The 16,288-nt window shown below is 55.9% G+C and overlaps 5 protein-coding genes across 5 annotated transcripts; 2 read left to right on the forward strand and 3 right to left on the reverse strand.

Moving 5' to 3' along the window:
- Nucleotides 1-622: 622 nt before the first annotated feature.
- Nucleotides 623-2,021, reverse strand: F5Z01DRAFT_636710 (MFS quinate transporter QutD; the record flags this gene model as incomplete). Its single annotated transcript, XM_046262228.1, has 3 exons — nucleotides 623-790; nucleotides 829-1,850; nucleotides 1,919-2,021. The coding sequence occupies 3 exons, from the start codon at nucleotides 2,019-2,021 to the stop codon at nucleotides 623-625; spliced, it is 1,293 nt and encodes a 430-aa protein (XP_046117969.1).
- A 2,046-nt stretch (nucleotides 2,022-4,067) lies between these two features.
- Nucleotides 4,068-4,483, forward strand: F5Z01DRAFT_113914 (uncharacterized protein). Its single transcript, XM_046257430.1, has one exon. The coding sequence runs from the start codon at nucleotides 4,167-4,169 to the stop codon at nucleotides 4,380-4,382; it is 216 nt and encodes a 71-aa protein (XP_046117970.1). The 5' UTR covers nucleotides 4,068-4,166; the 3' UTR covers nucleotides 4,383-4,483.
- Nucleotides 4,484-5,065: 582 nt separating this feature from the next.
- F5Z01DRAFT_674364 (ribonuclease H-like domain-containing protein) lies at nucleotides 5,066-6,428 on the reverse strand (the record flags this gene model as incomplete). Its single annotated transcript, XM_046265030.1, has 3 exons — nucleotides 5,066-5,926; nucleotides 5,980-6,197; nucleotides 6,257-6,428. The coding sequence occupies 3 exons, from the start codon at nucleotides 6,426-6,428 to the stop codon at nucleotides 5,066-5,068; spliced, it is 1,251 nt and encodes a 416-aa protein (XP_046117971.1).
- A 1,101-nt stretch (nucleotides 6,429-7,529) lies between these two features.
- On the forward strand, nucleotides 7,530-8,479 carry F5Z01DRAFT_750504 (uncharacterized protein; the record flags this gene model as incomplete). Its single annotated transcript, XM_046267024.1, has 1 exon — nucleotides 7,530-8,479. The coding sequence occupies one exon, from the start codon at nucleotides 7,530-7,532 to the stop codon at nucleotides 8,421-8,423; it is 894 nt and encodes a 297-aa protein (XP_046117972.1). The 3' UTR covers nucleotides 8,424-8,479.
- Nucleotides 8,480-9,454: 975 nt separating this feature from the next.
- F5Z01DRAFT_674366 (uncharacterized protein) lies at nucleotides 9,455-10,513 on the reverse strand (the record flags this gene model as incomplete). Its single annotated transcript, XM_046265031.1, has 1 exon — nucleotides 9,455-10,513. The coding sequence occupies one exon, from the start codon at nucleotides 10,511-10,513 to the stop codon at nucleotides 9,455-9,457; it is 1,059 nt and encodes a 352-aa protein (XP_046117973.1).
- Nucleotides 10,514-16,288: the final 5,775 nt, after the last annotated feature.

Below are 16,288 nucleotides of genomic sequence, written 5' to 3' on the forward strand. Positions count from 1 at the left end.
GCCGGATACTGAAACCGGACGTTCAGTAGTCAATAGTACAGGGGTCTCTGTCGGATTCAGGGGATTATCATCCCCACAGCCGCCGCGAACCGGCCGCATCGTGATGAGCCCTGGCCCCTGGTATGTATGCCATAACCCCGTATGCAGGTACAGTACGGAGTACTCACTCCGACTCTGCATAACCCAACTGCCGAACCGTTTCACGTAATCGGCACGGGATGTCAGACGCAAGGCGTATTGTTGCTACTTGTATCTGGGCTCGAGCGCGCGACACATAGGCCTCGTTATCAATGGAGCTATAATACAATCGAGGGCGCTGTCTATAATATGGAGGCCCCATCTCCCCCATGTGGTCATTGCTCCGCGAAGACCAAATTGTGTGCAGACTCCCAGCGAACAATGGGGCTGTCCGATATGAGGTGTCATTGGGGACGACGCCAAGGGCTTGGTGGCACCGGGGGTTGGAGCCCCTGACCTTGAGGTGCCTTCTTGGCAGGTAATAATTACTGTAATTCAACTTAGCAAGCCTCATGACTCAGACAACCAACCAGACGGGCCTGGTGCTTGCGGGGGCCCCAACGAGGGCGGCACTGCGGCTCAACTAGCTTGCAGTTCAATCCCACTATCGAGATAACGTCGTGACTCGTGCAAGCAACTGCATGGTGGCGTCGACATCGGCAGTTCTCGCCTCTCGAGTCCAGCCAATTTGGACCCGGTTCGTGGAGATGACATGACGAGCGCGTCCAGCGAGCATCACATACATGCACGACATTGACGAGGTGCATGCAGCCTGTCAAGACTCAAGGGTGGTACAGCAATCATACATACATGTACTGGATGCATTCGCACGGCAGAGCAAACTAGCTTCGGGATGCAGCCGAGAGCCGCGCCCCAGAGGAGACCGTTGCGGCGACCGACCTTTTCGACCACGAAAAAGGTAAAGGTGCACATGCCCAGGGTCTTGAAGCAGCCGTAGAGACCCGTGGAGAAGAGCTTGGTGCTGGTGCCCGCGATGCCCAGCGTCTCAAAGATGCGGGGCGCGTAGTAGGTGATAATGTTGACACCAGTAAAAGACTGGAGGAACATGAGCAGCATGCCGACGGCCATGCGGTTGCGGGTGCCCTTTTGAAACAGCTTCTTGAACTGCTGCTTGCGGCTCATCTGCATGACGGAGCGCTGCTCGACCTGGGCACGGATCTCGCCGAGCTCCTGGCGGATGTAGTCGTGCTCGGCGGGCAGGTTGCGGATCATGCAGAGGACGGACTCGGCCTTGTCGAAGCGGTCCTTGCGGGCGAGCCAGCGGGGGGACTCGGGGCAGAAGAAGATGCCGCTGGCGAGGAGGACACCCGGCAGCAGCTGGAGGGCGAGGGGGATGGTCCACTGGGCGAGGGAGGCGTCCGGGATGGTCTGGGAGGTGGCGTAGTTGATCCAGAAGCCGAGCATGCCGCCGCCCTGGGAGGCGATCTCGAAGATGCCGACGAGGCGGCCGCGGATGGAGGGCGGTGCCGTCTCGGAGATGTAGACGGGGACGCACATGGAGGTGGACCCGATGCCGAGGCCGGCGATGGCGCGGCCGGCGATGATGAGGTTCATGTTGCCGCGCGCGGCGGTCATGAGGGTGCCGCCGAGAAGGAAGACGAGCGAGGCGCAGAAGATGGTGAGGCGACGGCCCAGGCGCTCGGCAAAGGGGAACGTGATGAGGGCGCCGAAGAAGCAGCCGGCCTGGAAGGTGGACACAATGTTGCCCTGGATGGTGTCGATCTGGTTCTGGGGCCGCTCGTTGAGCTTGAAGTCGTCGCGGAACGAGTTGAGGGCCATGGTGCCGCCGATGACGGCCGTGTCGTAGCCCACTGGTCATGGTCAGTACTTGTGAGGGAGGGAGGAGGAGAGTGAGCGAGCGAGGAGGACAGAGACGTACTGGCTAGGGCGGACATGGAAGCCAACAGGGCGATGAGATGGATCTTCCAGTTGCGGACCTCGGGAGGGTCATTGGTCCCGGAAGCGTGTGTGTTCCACCCCATGATGGCGTTTGGTCACGTCGATGGCAAGAAGTGTGGTGATGACTCTCTTGAAAGTGACTCGAGACAGCACTTGACTGTGTGGAGGTGGATTGTTGTCGAGAAGACGCGACCTTGCTGGTCCTTGTGGATGAGGAACAGGATGATCGACCCAGGCGAGGAAGAGAGGTCCAGGGAGGGATGCTTCGAGTGAAGATGATCGAGAGGGGGGCGAAGGAGGATCTTTATACATCGAGGCTCAGATCCATGGTGGCAGGCTGGATACAATACAGGACCTAGGCCAGTACAGAGAGACCATGGGCGATCCACCGTCATGGAGCATGGAGTGCATGCAGGCCAGGCATCCCGCATGGTCTTGTGGTGCTCTGGGGGAAGAGGCCTTGAGGAGGAGGGTCCAGGACGCCAGAGGAGGGTCCAGCTTGGGCTCCCACTACCGAGATGAACGATACTTGACCCCGCACCAATCAAGAGAACGATGAAGAACAGATTGTACGCGTGTGGAACGAGTCAGACGCGGCCCTGGCCGACCCCGTGGGGATGGATGGATGGATGATGGATTCGCCTCTGGAGTCTGTCGGAATACGGGGGCGGAGTCTGGGATACGACGTTGAGTCGAGACAGCTCAACTGCATCCGAGACCAGTATTGACGGAAGTTGACCGTGGCGGCCTCACCAGTGAATTCTCCATTAGTCGTGTGCAACGACAGGCCCAAGGCTCTGCTTGCATCGCAGACTGACCTCGAAGATGTTGGCGGGGGGTTGGTTGGTCACTCGAGTGACTCGACCAACGACGGATAGCCAATTTAGCATCAGACCCCTGTTCCTCTGTTTTTAAGCTTCTCCGCACGCGCACGAACAGGGCGATCAGCGTATCAACTCGCGCAGAGGCGAGCTCCTGTCGATGCTGGACACGCGGAGGCTTCTTAGCGCCGACCTTCTTTTCCTCTGTTTAACTCCACCAGAGGCCCTGAATCTTTCTCGTCGGGCTGGACGCGAACCTCTTCTGCGTGCTTGCCAGCTATCCTTCAACATGGCTGGCTAGACTTGGTCTGCTGGTCGAGTATTCCGTGAGTACTGACTCAGTCAGTCCCTCCAGGGCCTCCACGACGCGTCCACAGACAATCAACGCCCAGAGAAAGAAGAATCAACGCCCAGAAAGAAGCCACGCCCGCATGCCGGTGCCAGAGCCGGCCTCGGGACGCCTCATTCTGGTCCCGCCTATCACCAGCCAAGTAAGTTCCCGGCTTCAGACGTTTGGCCTTTGACCGAAGAATCCGCCCTCCCACATAAATGGCGCCCCGGGTCCCCCGCCCTCCCCCAGAGACCCCTGCCCCGACATTGCGCGCCCAGGGACGACGGGGAAATAGAGTCGAGGCCTCTTTGCCGACTCCAGTCGGGTGGTGGGTTCTCAACTTCTGATCCGTAGTCCGTATCCGTGCTTGTACGCGTAGGGGAGACCACTGTTTCCGACCTTATATATAAGCTTAAATGTCGTGGATACGGAGACCAGCAGCAGCTTCACTTGTGACATCGCCACAGTCCAACTTGAGGACCTGAATCATGAGCAGCCATCACCGCAAGACACGATCAGTCAGATGGTTACCAACAGACAATTCGGCCCCTAGTAGTACGCGCCGACTGTCCATCTCTGGTCTCTGCGCAACTGCATCCCCACATCGCCGTTGGCTGCCTCCCCGAAACAGGAGATTTCCCCCATCGCACAGCTGACCGACGGCATGTCCCTCCTCCTCCTCCTCCCGGCCAGCCCATCCCTTGGCACACTCGGCTAAGATACAAGGTCCGCGCTCTGTCCTTCGGCTTCCGAGCATATATCTTCGGAGCTCCGATCTTGTCTGCCGGCGGGACGACCCACACTCGACTTCATCCGTGTGTTTTGGTGAGGGAATCGCGAGAATGTCCTTGGAATCCAGTCTGTCTGGTGGTCGCATCGTCCACTTTTCTCCTGTCTGTCCCTCTCTTCTGCGTCTCCTTCCTGGGCCCAACCATGCTCCACAGATCAAATCCCCAGATTACCCCGGATCAGCTTGAAAGTTACAATAGATTTGTCCTGGTCCGGAGGCGGGGTGCCGTACCGTCCGCCTGCTCTGTCCGGGTCGGTCACGGGCGTCAAAGTACGCGTAAACCGGGATGTGGCAGAGGATGCGTATCTGGTCATGGGCAGTATCATTAGCCAACGCAATCGTAACAAGTACCGTTCACGCCATGGGTAAGGACAGCCACATACAGACAGAATCAATCATCAGCCACTGGGCCCGTGTGGGTATCCATGTCGTCGTCGACAGGTCGATACTGCACAGCAAGTCGCACCTCCTGGACATCCATCCATATCCGGCTAAAGGTTAACCGAGAAAGCAAGATCATGCAGCAGAAACTGCACTAGTTAGTACACAAGATCAAGGATCCCAACTTCAGAAAGCTTTCCCTGTTAGACGCCGCTGCCGCTCGTGCTGTTCTGTCTGTATCGTTGGCGACCGTCAGCATCTCACTGTTCCACCGCACCAAGCTCGCTTGCTAGGCCTTGCCTGCTCCCAACACCTTGAAGAGTATGATTTTGTATTCGTTGTCGCCCAAGGTGAGCAAAGCACTGGCATTCTGCGTTCTCGTGAAGCAAAACGTTTGTTCATCCGCATCTCATCATGATGCCCCGACCTCCCCCACGATTTCATGCCTCCATGCACATGCACGCACTCCGCAATCTCAGAGCACCATCCCCTGCTCGAAAGGCGTGGCCTATGCCCTCCATCGGCAAAGTTCCGCAATCTCTATTATCATCTTTATATGCATCAGATCCGTAAACATCCGATGGACCCTGCAAAGTTCATGTCTGTTGAATCGAGACCCCAATATGGCGTCCTGTCGTAGCAAACGAAATAGCCTAGACGGATTAGCTTCGCAATAACCAGCTCGTGAACGCTTACAAGCAATTTTCAAGGCTTCGCGGGCCTGGTCTTCAGACGCCACTGGCCTCTCTATTCATCACGTGTGGACACTTCCATAGCATTCATCAAATCTCAAGTAGCAGCCAGCTACCAGTGACCTCTCTGGGCAATAGCAATCTCGTCAACCACAACCTGAGTAGGGGCCGGCAGGGACTGCCGATCCAGGCGGTTCACGACATGCCAGTGCAGCAGGTCCCTGCAAGCCCAGGCATCCTCCAGACTGTCGTGGCCCCGCCCCGCCATCTGGATCTTGCGCTTGAGGCGCGTGTCCGTCAGTGCCTTGAGCGACGATCCCTGAACTGCAGGCGGCGGCGTGAGGTGGTCCCATGGTTCGCCACGCTCCTTCAGGGCCTTCTTCTCCTCCTCCATCTTCTCCATGGCGGCCTCAAACTTGGCCCTCTCCACGGTGGCGAACGGCTCCTCGATCAGAAACGTGTCCACGATGCGTGGATGGATCCAGCGCAGGGACGTGAAATCATTGTTCGACCCATGGCCTACCACGACCGTGTCCTGCCCGATAAACTTCCACATCTCCGCCCGCGCACTCGCCCTGCCAAACAAACAGGTGCGCCGTCGCCGCGCGTCGTTCATCATCTGGCGCGTGATGCCCGAGAACCGGGTGTTGAAGTGCTGCATGGGGCAGTCGGGCCACACGAGCTTGTCCAGCAGCACTTGGCCGGTGAAGTAGTCGATAATCGTCAGGCGGATGAGCTCCGTGTCGCCGTACTCGGACGTGCCCATTTCGCAGTCAATGGCCACGGCGTCGACGGGCTTGATCGCGGGGACTCTACCTCCACGACGGCGGCCCTGCATGTTAGGCGATGGGGAAGGCGTCGGGTGAAGCTGCCACTCGAGCTCCAGCTCATTGTGCGCGTAGACGCGAGGCGTGTGCTGCGCAGACTCGACACAGCCTGGCACGGCAACAAAGCCACCACAGCATGTCCAGTGCTGGGCTCAGTCAGCAACGTACTCAATTGTGTCCAGGCATTCCATCCTCATACCTTGGCTCGCACCGCTCCGGTATGGTACCTGCAAAGGTCCTTGGGGGGCTTCCCTTTGCCTTGAGCCTTGCCTTCAGCCCTGGTTTCCAACGACGCCCCACCCTCAGCGTCTTCCGGCTCCGCGACAGTCAATATCTCCACAGGACGTGAAATGCCAGAAGAGGCATCCTGACCAGCTTGACTCTTCGCCCAGTGGATCTTGTCCTTTTTCTTGAGAACTGGGTACAGGTAGGTCAGCATGCATCACGCGGCGCCTCGAACTCTCCCCTCGCCACACCTTTAGAACAGTGCAAGCATCGCTTCTTGCGCTCCAGATCATAGCTCGTCAGCTGCGCGGTCAGGTACCCTTTCTTGTTGAGTACGTGCTCTGGATGCGCGAGGCTCGTGATGGTCTGGAGGTAGTCGGGTGTCTTCTGGATGAGCTCGGGCCGGTGCAGTGGAATGTTCATCGTGAAGGGTTGCGCTCTGCCGAGATTTGAGGTGTTTGTTGTGATGAGACGGTGAACTGGGTTTTGGGCCTTTGCTTAAGATGGGATGATCACGTGATGATGTGGTGATTCAACGATAGAAACACAGCGCGCACCGATTGCAAAGACAGAAAATGGATGATTATTAGCCCCCTTGATCGTAAAGAATGGAAATGGTTGTGCAGCTAGGTCTTTCGGGTGCTACGCAAAGCAGCACGTCTGGTGAAGCTTTGGTGTTGGCCGCTGGCGTCGTAGCATCAGTATGTTGAACTACCCTGTACTAGAGATGAAGCACTTCTGTTAGCATCGAGTTGAGTCAAACAGAGCTTTGACGGTGAATGATGTTGACAATAATACGGAGTATGGCAGTATGTTCAACCTCGCATGTAAAGCCAAGGACAAACAAGGAAACTAGGTCGTTGCACTACTAGCTGTGATTTGCCCAAAGACAAAGGCAACCCTCCCGTAGCGTCAGATAAGGTACGGAACAAAACGCGACTCGCGGTCCTTAACTCCTTGACCAGATCGATATGGACCCCTGTATCATATCAATGCTTTATGTCCGATTTCTCATAGAAGCTTGGAGTAAACCTTGTTGGACCCTGCGTCCCTTGTACGTCAGGACCCAGACGGAGCGAATGGTCCGCCCACATCCACATCGGAGAGGTGCCCCGGCTTTCGTCACTGCTGAGGCAACGGCGGCAGCCATTCTGACCTCATCATTCCATCTCACCTTCCACATCACGCCGTCATCGCGATCTCACGGCGCAACAATCGCGCCTCGACGTGTAATCAGACGCACATCATGTCGTTCCTACCCGCTTTGCGCACGCACAAAGACGTGCGACCCCTCTTCTATGATATAACGCGGCAAGCTCAAATCGAAGCTCCCCGTCCGATAAAACTCACCGTGCTGCCACCATGCTCTCACGACGCTTTCTTCTCATCACCACCCGGCATACTAGCAAATCCACTCGAGCATCTACTGCCCCGATCCTGACACGTGTATCAACTGCACGGCCACACGCTACACTCCTCACACAACCCATTCCATCGCGAGCTTTCTCGTCTACACCCGCCAACATGTCGTCTCAAGAGAAGAAGGACAACAGCATCTTTACCCGTGACAACCTGTTCAACCTCCATGGCAAGGTTGCCCTCGTGACAGGCGGCGGCTCCGGCATTGGCCTGATGGCCACCCAAGCCCTCGCCGGCAACGGCGCCAAGGTCTACATCACGGGCCGCACCCAGGAGAAGCTTGACAACGTCGCCAAGACGTACGGCAAGAACATTGCCGGCGAGATCATCCCCATTGTCGGCGACGTCGGCACCAAGCAGGGCGTCCAGAAGCTGTACGAGGACTTTTCCCAGAAGGAAAAGTGCCTCTGCATCCTCGTCAACAACGCCGGCGTCTCGAGCGCCTCGTTCCAGACCGAGGCCAAGGACGCCACCGAGATGCGCAAGAACCTCTTTGACGCCGAGAGCGCCACCTTTGACGACTGGAACACCACCTACAACACCAACGTCACAGGCCTCTACTTCACCGCCACCGCCTTCCTGCCGCTGCTCGAGAAAAGCACCGTGACCCACGAGGGCTGGTCGTCCACCGTCATCAACATCACCTCCATCTCGGGCATGATCAAGGGCGCCCAGCATCACTTTGCCTACAACGCGTCCAAGGGCGCCGCCATTCACGTCTCGCGCATGCTGGCCTCCGAGGTGGCCTCCAACGGCCTCAAGATCCGCATCAATAGCCTGGCGCCGGGTGTCTTCCCCTCGGAGATGACCACCGACGGCAGCGACCAGGACCAGAAGAGCCACATTCCCGCCGAAAAGTACGCTGAGAAGGTGCCTGCGCGCCGCCCCGGCCGCGACGAGGACATGGCCCAGACTGTGCTCTTCTTTGCCGCGAACCAGTACCTGAACGGGCAGAACGTGGCTGTCGATGGAGGATACACCCTCGCTGCTGGTTTGTAAGATGATGAACGGTTTATGTAGCGTTTCAATCAAGTTAAATTAAGTAAATTGGATTTTCGCAATTTTAAGCAAGGGTGTCATAGTTCTAGAGTGCCAAAATCTGTCCAAATTAATTACTCCTTCAACATACTCATTACCGGGTAACCTGTTCTACCCATCCTTGTGGCTGAAGCACTCGCCATCATCAGCCCCGTCATTAAAAGCCTCCTCACCGTCCCACACCTTGCCCGCCGCGCTCACCGCACACCCCGCTGCAAGAACTGCATCGGCACAGAATGCACTCCCCCCTAGCTGGCTAGCGAGGGACCCTGGGCCGATCACCGTAGGGCTGAAAGCGGGCCGCAGATGTGTGTGATCGGGTCGCTTTCCTCTTTTCCCTCCCGCAGCATTCCTCCGCCTTGGGGGATGGGGTTCGCCTGGCTTGGCCTTGATTGTGTGCGGGCGGTCCTCGTCAAGTTCTACCGCGTACGGCGGGACGCACACAGAGTTCACATGTGGAATGAGAAATAGCTGTAAAAGAAAAAAACTTGTCCAATTGTGAAGAGGACGCGCCAAGTCATCTTTCAGCTACCCAGGCTACCTGACATAGTAATCCAAACCGGATATACAGGCCATTTACCCGTCCACAAACTCGGCTCCTGGGCCCCCAAGGGGAAAAAAAAGACAAAACGCCTGTCATGCTCGTCCTACACAACCCTTGTGTACCGCATGTGAAAATAAATAAAACGCCGCTGTGAAGGTGTGGAATAGAGTGGAGTTCAATGGGGTATTCTGCACTCCGGGTATCGTTGTGAAGAAGAAGATCCCTTCCTTATGCTGATTGTTGTATGATGCCGTGTCGTGTGTGTGTATGTGCTCGTGACCATGCTGGAAATGCGAAACCGCTCGCTGATGCGCAAAGATACTGATAACCGTGAAAGCCAAAGAAAGACAGAGAGAAATGAATAGTGCATGTTGAAGTGCGCCATAGGTAGTCGTAAGGTCGTGTTTGTCCGTCCAGCCAAAGTCGTCATGGAATGCCCGTCGTTCCGTCAGGGTTTATCAAGATGTTTGTCCATCCAGTGCTCCTGTAGCCAGCCGACCTTATCGAATGCCTGCCAAAGCTTCGAGGCTTTGTTCACGTCGATCTTGCACGCCTGCTGCGCATCGGTCTTACGGAACTCCTTGGGCTGCTTGATGCAGGCCAGACGGCGCTCAAAGATGCGGCGTTTGCTAGTGAGATAGGTCGCGCAGTCTAGGCGCAGATTGCTTGCGAGAGCCAGCTCGGCAGGATGCAAAAGGTGGGCGTGGGGATCGGCGGACAGGTCCAGAGGCTGGCCCTTCCATTCCACCTTGAGCGCGTTGCCGCCGGACAGCGTCTCCCAAGGATCTGGCCCCAGGTCGGGGATCGACTCGAAATCCTTGTCCTCGCGGTTCGGCGCGACTGTTCTGCGTGACGGCTCGGGCGTGGCGCTAGCGCGGGAAGTTGATCGCTTGCTGGGGCCGGGGCTTGAGCGGGTGGGGCCACCAGCTGTCCGGATCACACGTGGGCCTGCCGATGGCTTGGTGACCCTGTCTGCTCGTGGTGCCCGCGCAGCCCTGGGCACCGTTGTCATGTTGTTGTTGATCGTGGGCCTCGCTGGCATGATGTTGGGGTAGCGCTGGGCAATGAGACTGTTGTCGTGCCTGACCTGCGCCAGGTTCTTCAGAAGCCAATTACGTGGGTTCTCACGGTAGCGATCCATAATCTTAGACCGGAAAGATAGCGTGAGCAGGTAATCGTGGTCGCTGGGCCCACTGAGATCTGATTCCAAAGGATGCTCTCGTCGGTGTTGCTCAATGGCCTGGCGATGGGTATGCTCCAGATCGTACATGAAATTCTGAGAACCCCGCAGCGCATTAGACGGCGGGAGCATCGAGTCTGGACGAGGCGACCGTGGAGGATCAAGCGTTCTGTGTATTGGCGAGTGGGGAGGCGACAGTAGCGGGGGAGGGTGAGACGAAGATTTGACGTTCGCGGGGGTGAAAAGAGGGCCCATCGTGTTCTGCCCTTCCTGAGGAAAATTGTCGATCACCTGGTCGGGCGGTGACATGAGCGTGGGAGGATCCATTTTGGCCTGTGTTTGCGTGGCTTTGCCTGGAGGTGCGGCAGCTGCGTTTGCAGGTGTAAATGATATGGATGGCGCTTGCGCGTATGACTGGGATGCCATGTTTTCGCCGTACGACGCCAGAGACGCAGCAAAAGGGTAAGGCTGTGCTGGGGCACGAGTATGTAAGGAAGAGGAATTGGCCTGGGCAGAGGCAGGGGAAGGACGTGAAGAAGAAGAAAAAAAAGACGGACGCCTCGCAGGCGGCAGCATAGTGCCTTCTGGTCCCTTTGAGGTAGGCATTGGTGACGGTTTGTCAGCCATGGCGTGGATGATTCCAGGCGATGATGACTGGTGTGTCATATGCGCTGGCACGGGTGGCGACAATGCCTGTCGGGGTTCGGGTTTAAGAGAAATGGTATTTCCAAACTCGATCTTCTCCAAAACGCAATTGCGATTGTGCTTGGGTGCAGTCACGAGCTCAGACTCGGGTGTGCCAAAGTGCGGCAAGCTGCGACGGAATATGAAAGAAGATGAGGGAAGCAGCTGGATGACCAAGGGGGCGAAGCAAGAAATCCAGAGCCATTCACTTCCAATTGATTCACCAATTGACGAATGGTCGATGAGTCCAGATGGATGACGGACTGATTATCCCGTTGTCAGTCAATGAGGACCCGATTCGTCAATGGGAGTACCGGACGCTATTGTCCCTGGGTGCAAGGCTGTGAGTGGTGGTGCTGTTGCGCTGCTCCCAGCTGACCCGGCTTGGTGCGAGTCTAGCCGTGTGGTTGACGTTAGGCAGACGTACGTGTGCGATTCTGCGTCCCTTGTGGCGCAGGCGCTGCTGTGGCGAATAATGGTTGACTCAACCAGATGGCACTCTTTTGGTGGGTGTCCTGAACTTATAGAAATTCTGGGCAGCGGTGAATCGTTGTTGATTCCAAAAGCCGGCGGCCAGCAGTTCCGTTGCTATTGGATTGGTGGGTGGGTGCCTCCAGGGCCAGGCTGCCGATGACTCTTTCACTGCGGTAACCGTGAGTGAGCACAGGCTGAGGCGTACGGTGGCGCGGTGACTGGTTTTCTTGTTGTGCCTCCAGGCAGCAGAGGCTGACGAGTATATGACCGCTGACTTGCAAAGTGCAATCAATTGGGACAAGACGTAGGCAGCTGGAAAGCAGAAGGTCCTCGCCTTTTCATAAGGCGGCGGGCGAATTGGTTCGTTTGAGAACCCCTCTCACGGATGGAGGTTATTCTCCAGTAAAACAGGCCTTTACCGACAAGTCGTACCCACACAGATGACGGGCGTGCGAAAAAGTGCAGTGTTGAAGAAGACAACAGAGGGGAGCAAAGCGATGGGCAATCGCCGTTGATATGTGTGCGTCCGGCGGTCAGGGCGAAGCGCAGACATGGGCGTGTGCGCAGCGCAGTGTTGCCGAATGATCCTCTGTTCTGGGGGTGGTCCCGGCCCTGCGGAGTTCAGTCACGTCTGCTGCAAGATAGGCCACGGACACATCAGTTCGGGGGAACCCAGATGACCCGGATGTGTTGGCGAGACGGGCGAATGACTGGAGTGTAAGGCTGCCTTGTGATGATACCGTCAGAACGTGGAGGTGATGATGAGGCAGATACGAGGAAAGGACATGCATTCTGGATCTTTTTAACTTCATTTATCCCATTGACTCTGCAGTGAACACATCAACACTTTAAGCTTTAAGGTAAGAGCGAAGGGTTCTGATCCCTTGTTTGCTGCTCGAAGGAAAGAAGAATGTCGCCTTACATATGCTGGATGTACCTTCATGGAGTCTGATAGAGACACCCCCCTCTGATCACGGGGGTCACAGCATGCGCTTTTCTGTCTAGGGCGCAAAAATAGAACCACCACAGCGCTCTTCACCCCTGAAAGTCAATCCGCCTGCCACTAGCGACACCTACTATTCAGCAGAACTACAAATAACATGAACAACTGCCACCTGCTGTCGTCATGTCTCATCGACCCCCATCCTCGACCTTCATGTTAGGGCACTCGCGTCCTCGTGATATCGTCAGATGGTTCTATTCATCAATTGGGTTCTCGTCGGCCCCAATTGGCGTGCTTCACCAAGATGCTTTGGACATGGCGCTGTCAATGGCTCCAGGCCTCATACAAAGATCTTGGGCTTTGACTCACTGAAACAGTTCACGACTGGGCCTGCCGCATTGACGACGCATTAGTGGTCAATGGCTGGGGCTGCATGGACAATCGATGAAACGCTGCCTAAAGGGCCGTCCGTCCACCTGGCTCTGGACACGGCTGGAACCTGGGTACCTGACATAAGGGCCTCACGATCCTGGACGCTGCAGGATTGTTCATCTTCGCGAGGAAACGTCGTCTGTACTGCCACGTACGCAATACTTCATGATGCGCTGGTCATGGCGATGTCTGTTCGGGTACGGGAAGAGGAGGAGATGCTCCAGTGTAGTGTTGGCGCGCCCATTGTCGACACCCCTCTTCCATCTTGTTTGCGGCTTTCGTTCAGGCGGAGGCCTGTGACCACCAGTCCGCACGTATCGATTATGGTTGTCAACAATTCCCACCGCGTCCGGCGCCTAGGTAACAAACATGCTGATCCCCTTGCGTTGCCCCTCTCGGGGTTGCACAACACCGTGGGGTGAGGGAGCCTCACGACAAAAGTAGGGGACAAGTCCACGGCCATATTACGAGTCTGCCCGTAAATTGTCCTGGAATTTCCAAGCCTCCTGAGGCTCAATTTATTCCGCGAAAATTGTATGTTTAAGCAGGACATGCTCAACTACGTACCTTGGACCTTGAATGCTCTTTTCTGGTAAGGATTGAGTCCTACTGGCAACTTGCGACGCATATTGAGGGGGGAGAGCATTGCGCTGAAAAAGGAGGGGCTTTCTTCACCCTCACATTGAGGCCTTGTACACACCTCCTTTTTCATCCCACGCCCACGAGCGCGACTGGCACGCTTCAGTCCTATCCTATCGATGCCCGAAACGCCCATCGCGATGATGCCCAATCACAAGACATGGAGATGGGACTGGGTCTCAGTCCAGTCGGGACAAGTTCACCAACAGGCAAGCGCAGCAACAGCCAGGAGACGACCTCAGCGCTTCGCTCGGGCTCTTTTTGTCGAAAAGGCGCGCAGACGTTCGGAACGCCAGATATGATGGCACGGAAGGGCGCGCGCGCGCCGGAGATAGGAGACCACCACCATGAATCAACCACCCAATGCGACGCGTGACACTCCTTTGTCCGTTCGGCCTTGGTCAGCCCCTTCTGCCTGGGAACGCCTTTGCGTCGCGAAGAGGGGTTCTAGGCGCGTGCGTGTGAGTCACAGGGTCCCCCCTCAATTGGCTTGGCTCCATCTCCTTGACCGACCCGATGCAGCCAATGATGAGCGGGCTGTGGACACGTCAGACAGGGGTTTGTAGTGTCAATGACGGAGGGGGATATGGCATTTGGATTCGCGCCTCTTCTCAAGGTGGCCGTCAACTTCGCGGTACTATCGAGATTGCAAGTCAATGCAGTAGTCTAGGTGGTCACGGAGGCAATTGGCAAGTCTCGCCGCCTGAGATTTTGTGACTGGATCAGAATTGCTCGCGCAGACGAGGCAAGTCGCACACATTGACGTGTCTTGGGCGACGGCGGGATTGGGTGTGGAGCCCTCCCGCACCGTCTATCCGTCAGCCACTGGAGGATCCATGAACCCACTAAATCCGAGATGCACTGAGATGCCCACTGAGATGTCGAGTGTGTACGCAGCCAGGGTAAGCAGCCGTCAGATGTTGTCGCCGAATAAAGTCCGCGACTCCGTGCGTAGGAGGAATTCGCGAGAGATGGTCTCTCGAGAGACTGCGACTTATTTCTGTCAGGGCAGTGGCTTATCGGGTCACACGTGTGGCTCGAGGATGCGACGGTGTGATAGCGTCATCTGCCTCCATGCGCGGTCATATGACAATGGGTTTGAGACATGAGTGCCATGTTCGCCACCACGGACGACCACCTCTGGGGCCTCTTCATGGAAATGCATCTTCAGAATGTGCACAACTCGCCGGGGCTGTCTCATTGTTACGATAAGACTCTTGAACACGTTGTCACATGCAAGATGGCAAGATCCTGTAGCAACCCCGCGGTGGGACTGCCTTATCGGTAAGGGGCGTGCCGTTGAAAGCCGTCGACAACCGTGGGGACTTGTTGAGTTGTAGACCGCTCAGGCACCATTGATGTGTGCAATTGTTATGCTTAACTTAATAAAGGCACGCATGGCTTGATTTCATCGTGAGTCATCTAAACTATCAACTATGGAGGTAAATTATAGTCTGGTCATGATTTGCTTCAGTCGCAATACCTATCCTATAGTTGTACGGATTGCGGCTGATACCTTGGTAGCCTAGTCTTGGCTAGTCGTGGCGAATTGGTGTAAGATGAATGGCTAGTATAGCAAATAGCTTCGACACGGCACAGAGTCAAAATTATCATGAAAGATTTTTACTCAATTTAATACAAGTAGAATGAGCATGAAGATGCATCACTGGAAGTAAGCACTTAAACCTGGGCTGTTCTTCCTCCTTCGACTTGATGACCGTGGTTCACATGGAAGCGTGGTAGCTTTAGGACTTGCGGCAGTTGGTTTCTACTCATCTTGGCCAATAAGGTTGGCATCGCGAGAAGAAGAGAGGAACATGCAGTCTCGAGATGACGCGAACATTCCATGCCAATTGGCGATCTTGTAGTTTTCGCATTGCCTGGGCCAATTGGCATCTGATCGACTCTCTACCTTACTTCGGTGCCGCCGGGAGTCCAGGTGTCAAGGGTCAACCCGAGATCACCGGCCCTGGAATAACCAATTGAAAGTCCACTCCCATAATACTAGACTGAGCGCGGTCGTAATGCTGTGAGGGGCCTCGGCCACACCTCTCTGGCAATACTGAATCAAACAAAGGCTTCGGCAATCCATGTCAACGCACGATTGACACAAGTGCACACGGCAGTCGACACAGGAGCGTGAGCATGAAGCCATGTCACGACTCTGAGCAGTGCCACGTGTGTTCACACTAATCCTCTAACTCAAATTCCTAAAATTGTGCTTGGCCATTCCGAGCCCAAGGGCCAAGTTGCAAGCTGGAATATGTAGTCCGTGTCCCTTGCTGGGCAAAGTGCCTATGTCTCCAAACAGGATACATGCTCAGCAGACATTGGATAAGGTGACAGACGTCCTTATTCTCGGATGCAAAAAGGGCCAATCCGGGCCTTCCGCCTCTCATTGAATGTTTTATCATGTCATTCCCGCTGCAGCCTGTCTTGCCAAGGCTTCAGCTGCTTCTGGGGAGGGAGTAGCTGCCGCATAGTACCAGTTATTGTCAACCTCGTGCTAGCCACCGCGGCGGATACACTATGTTATCTTGCTCGACTTTGCAAAAGAACACGCAGAGCGTCCTCACACGCAGTGCAGGCACCGTCATTGACCATCTAAAGTCAGAAAATCGGTATAGGGCCGGTTCCGACATACGCTTTCCCAGCAAAACTAGTGGTGATCAGGTGCCAGCGCGTAAGTTCCCAGGAAAGTTGAGCTGTGGCCTGGTAAAGATAGGCAAGACGCCTTCCGCGTTGAGCCTTGAATAGACAGCGTACACTGTCCACCTTGGATCGATCCACCGCTTTGAGCATCGCGGAATCCCAAAGCTGACGGGGTCTATCCAGCGATGACTCAGAGGACCAAGTCCTCTCCCATTGATCGGCAGCGGATAATGGTCTTGTGCCCATGAAGTATCCATGATCAAGCAGAACATCGCATC

The sequence above is a fragment of the Emericellopsis atlantica genome (genome assembly GCF_019669845.1).
Source record: "Emericellopsis atlantica unplaced genomic scaffold F5Z01scaffold_14, whole genome shotgun sequence".
NCBI lineage: Eukaryota > Fungi > Ascomycota > Sordariomycetes > Hypocreales > Bionectriaceae > Emericellopsis > Emericellopsis atlantica.

Coding starts and splice junctions, on each gene's coding strand:
- F5Z01DRAFT_113914 (XM_046257430.1), top strand. CDS start 4,167: ATGTGGCAGAGGATGCGTATCTGGTCATGGGCAGTATCATTAGCCAAC.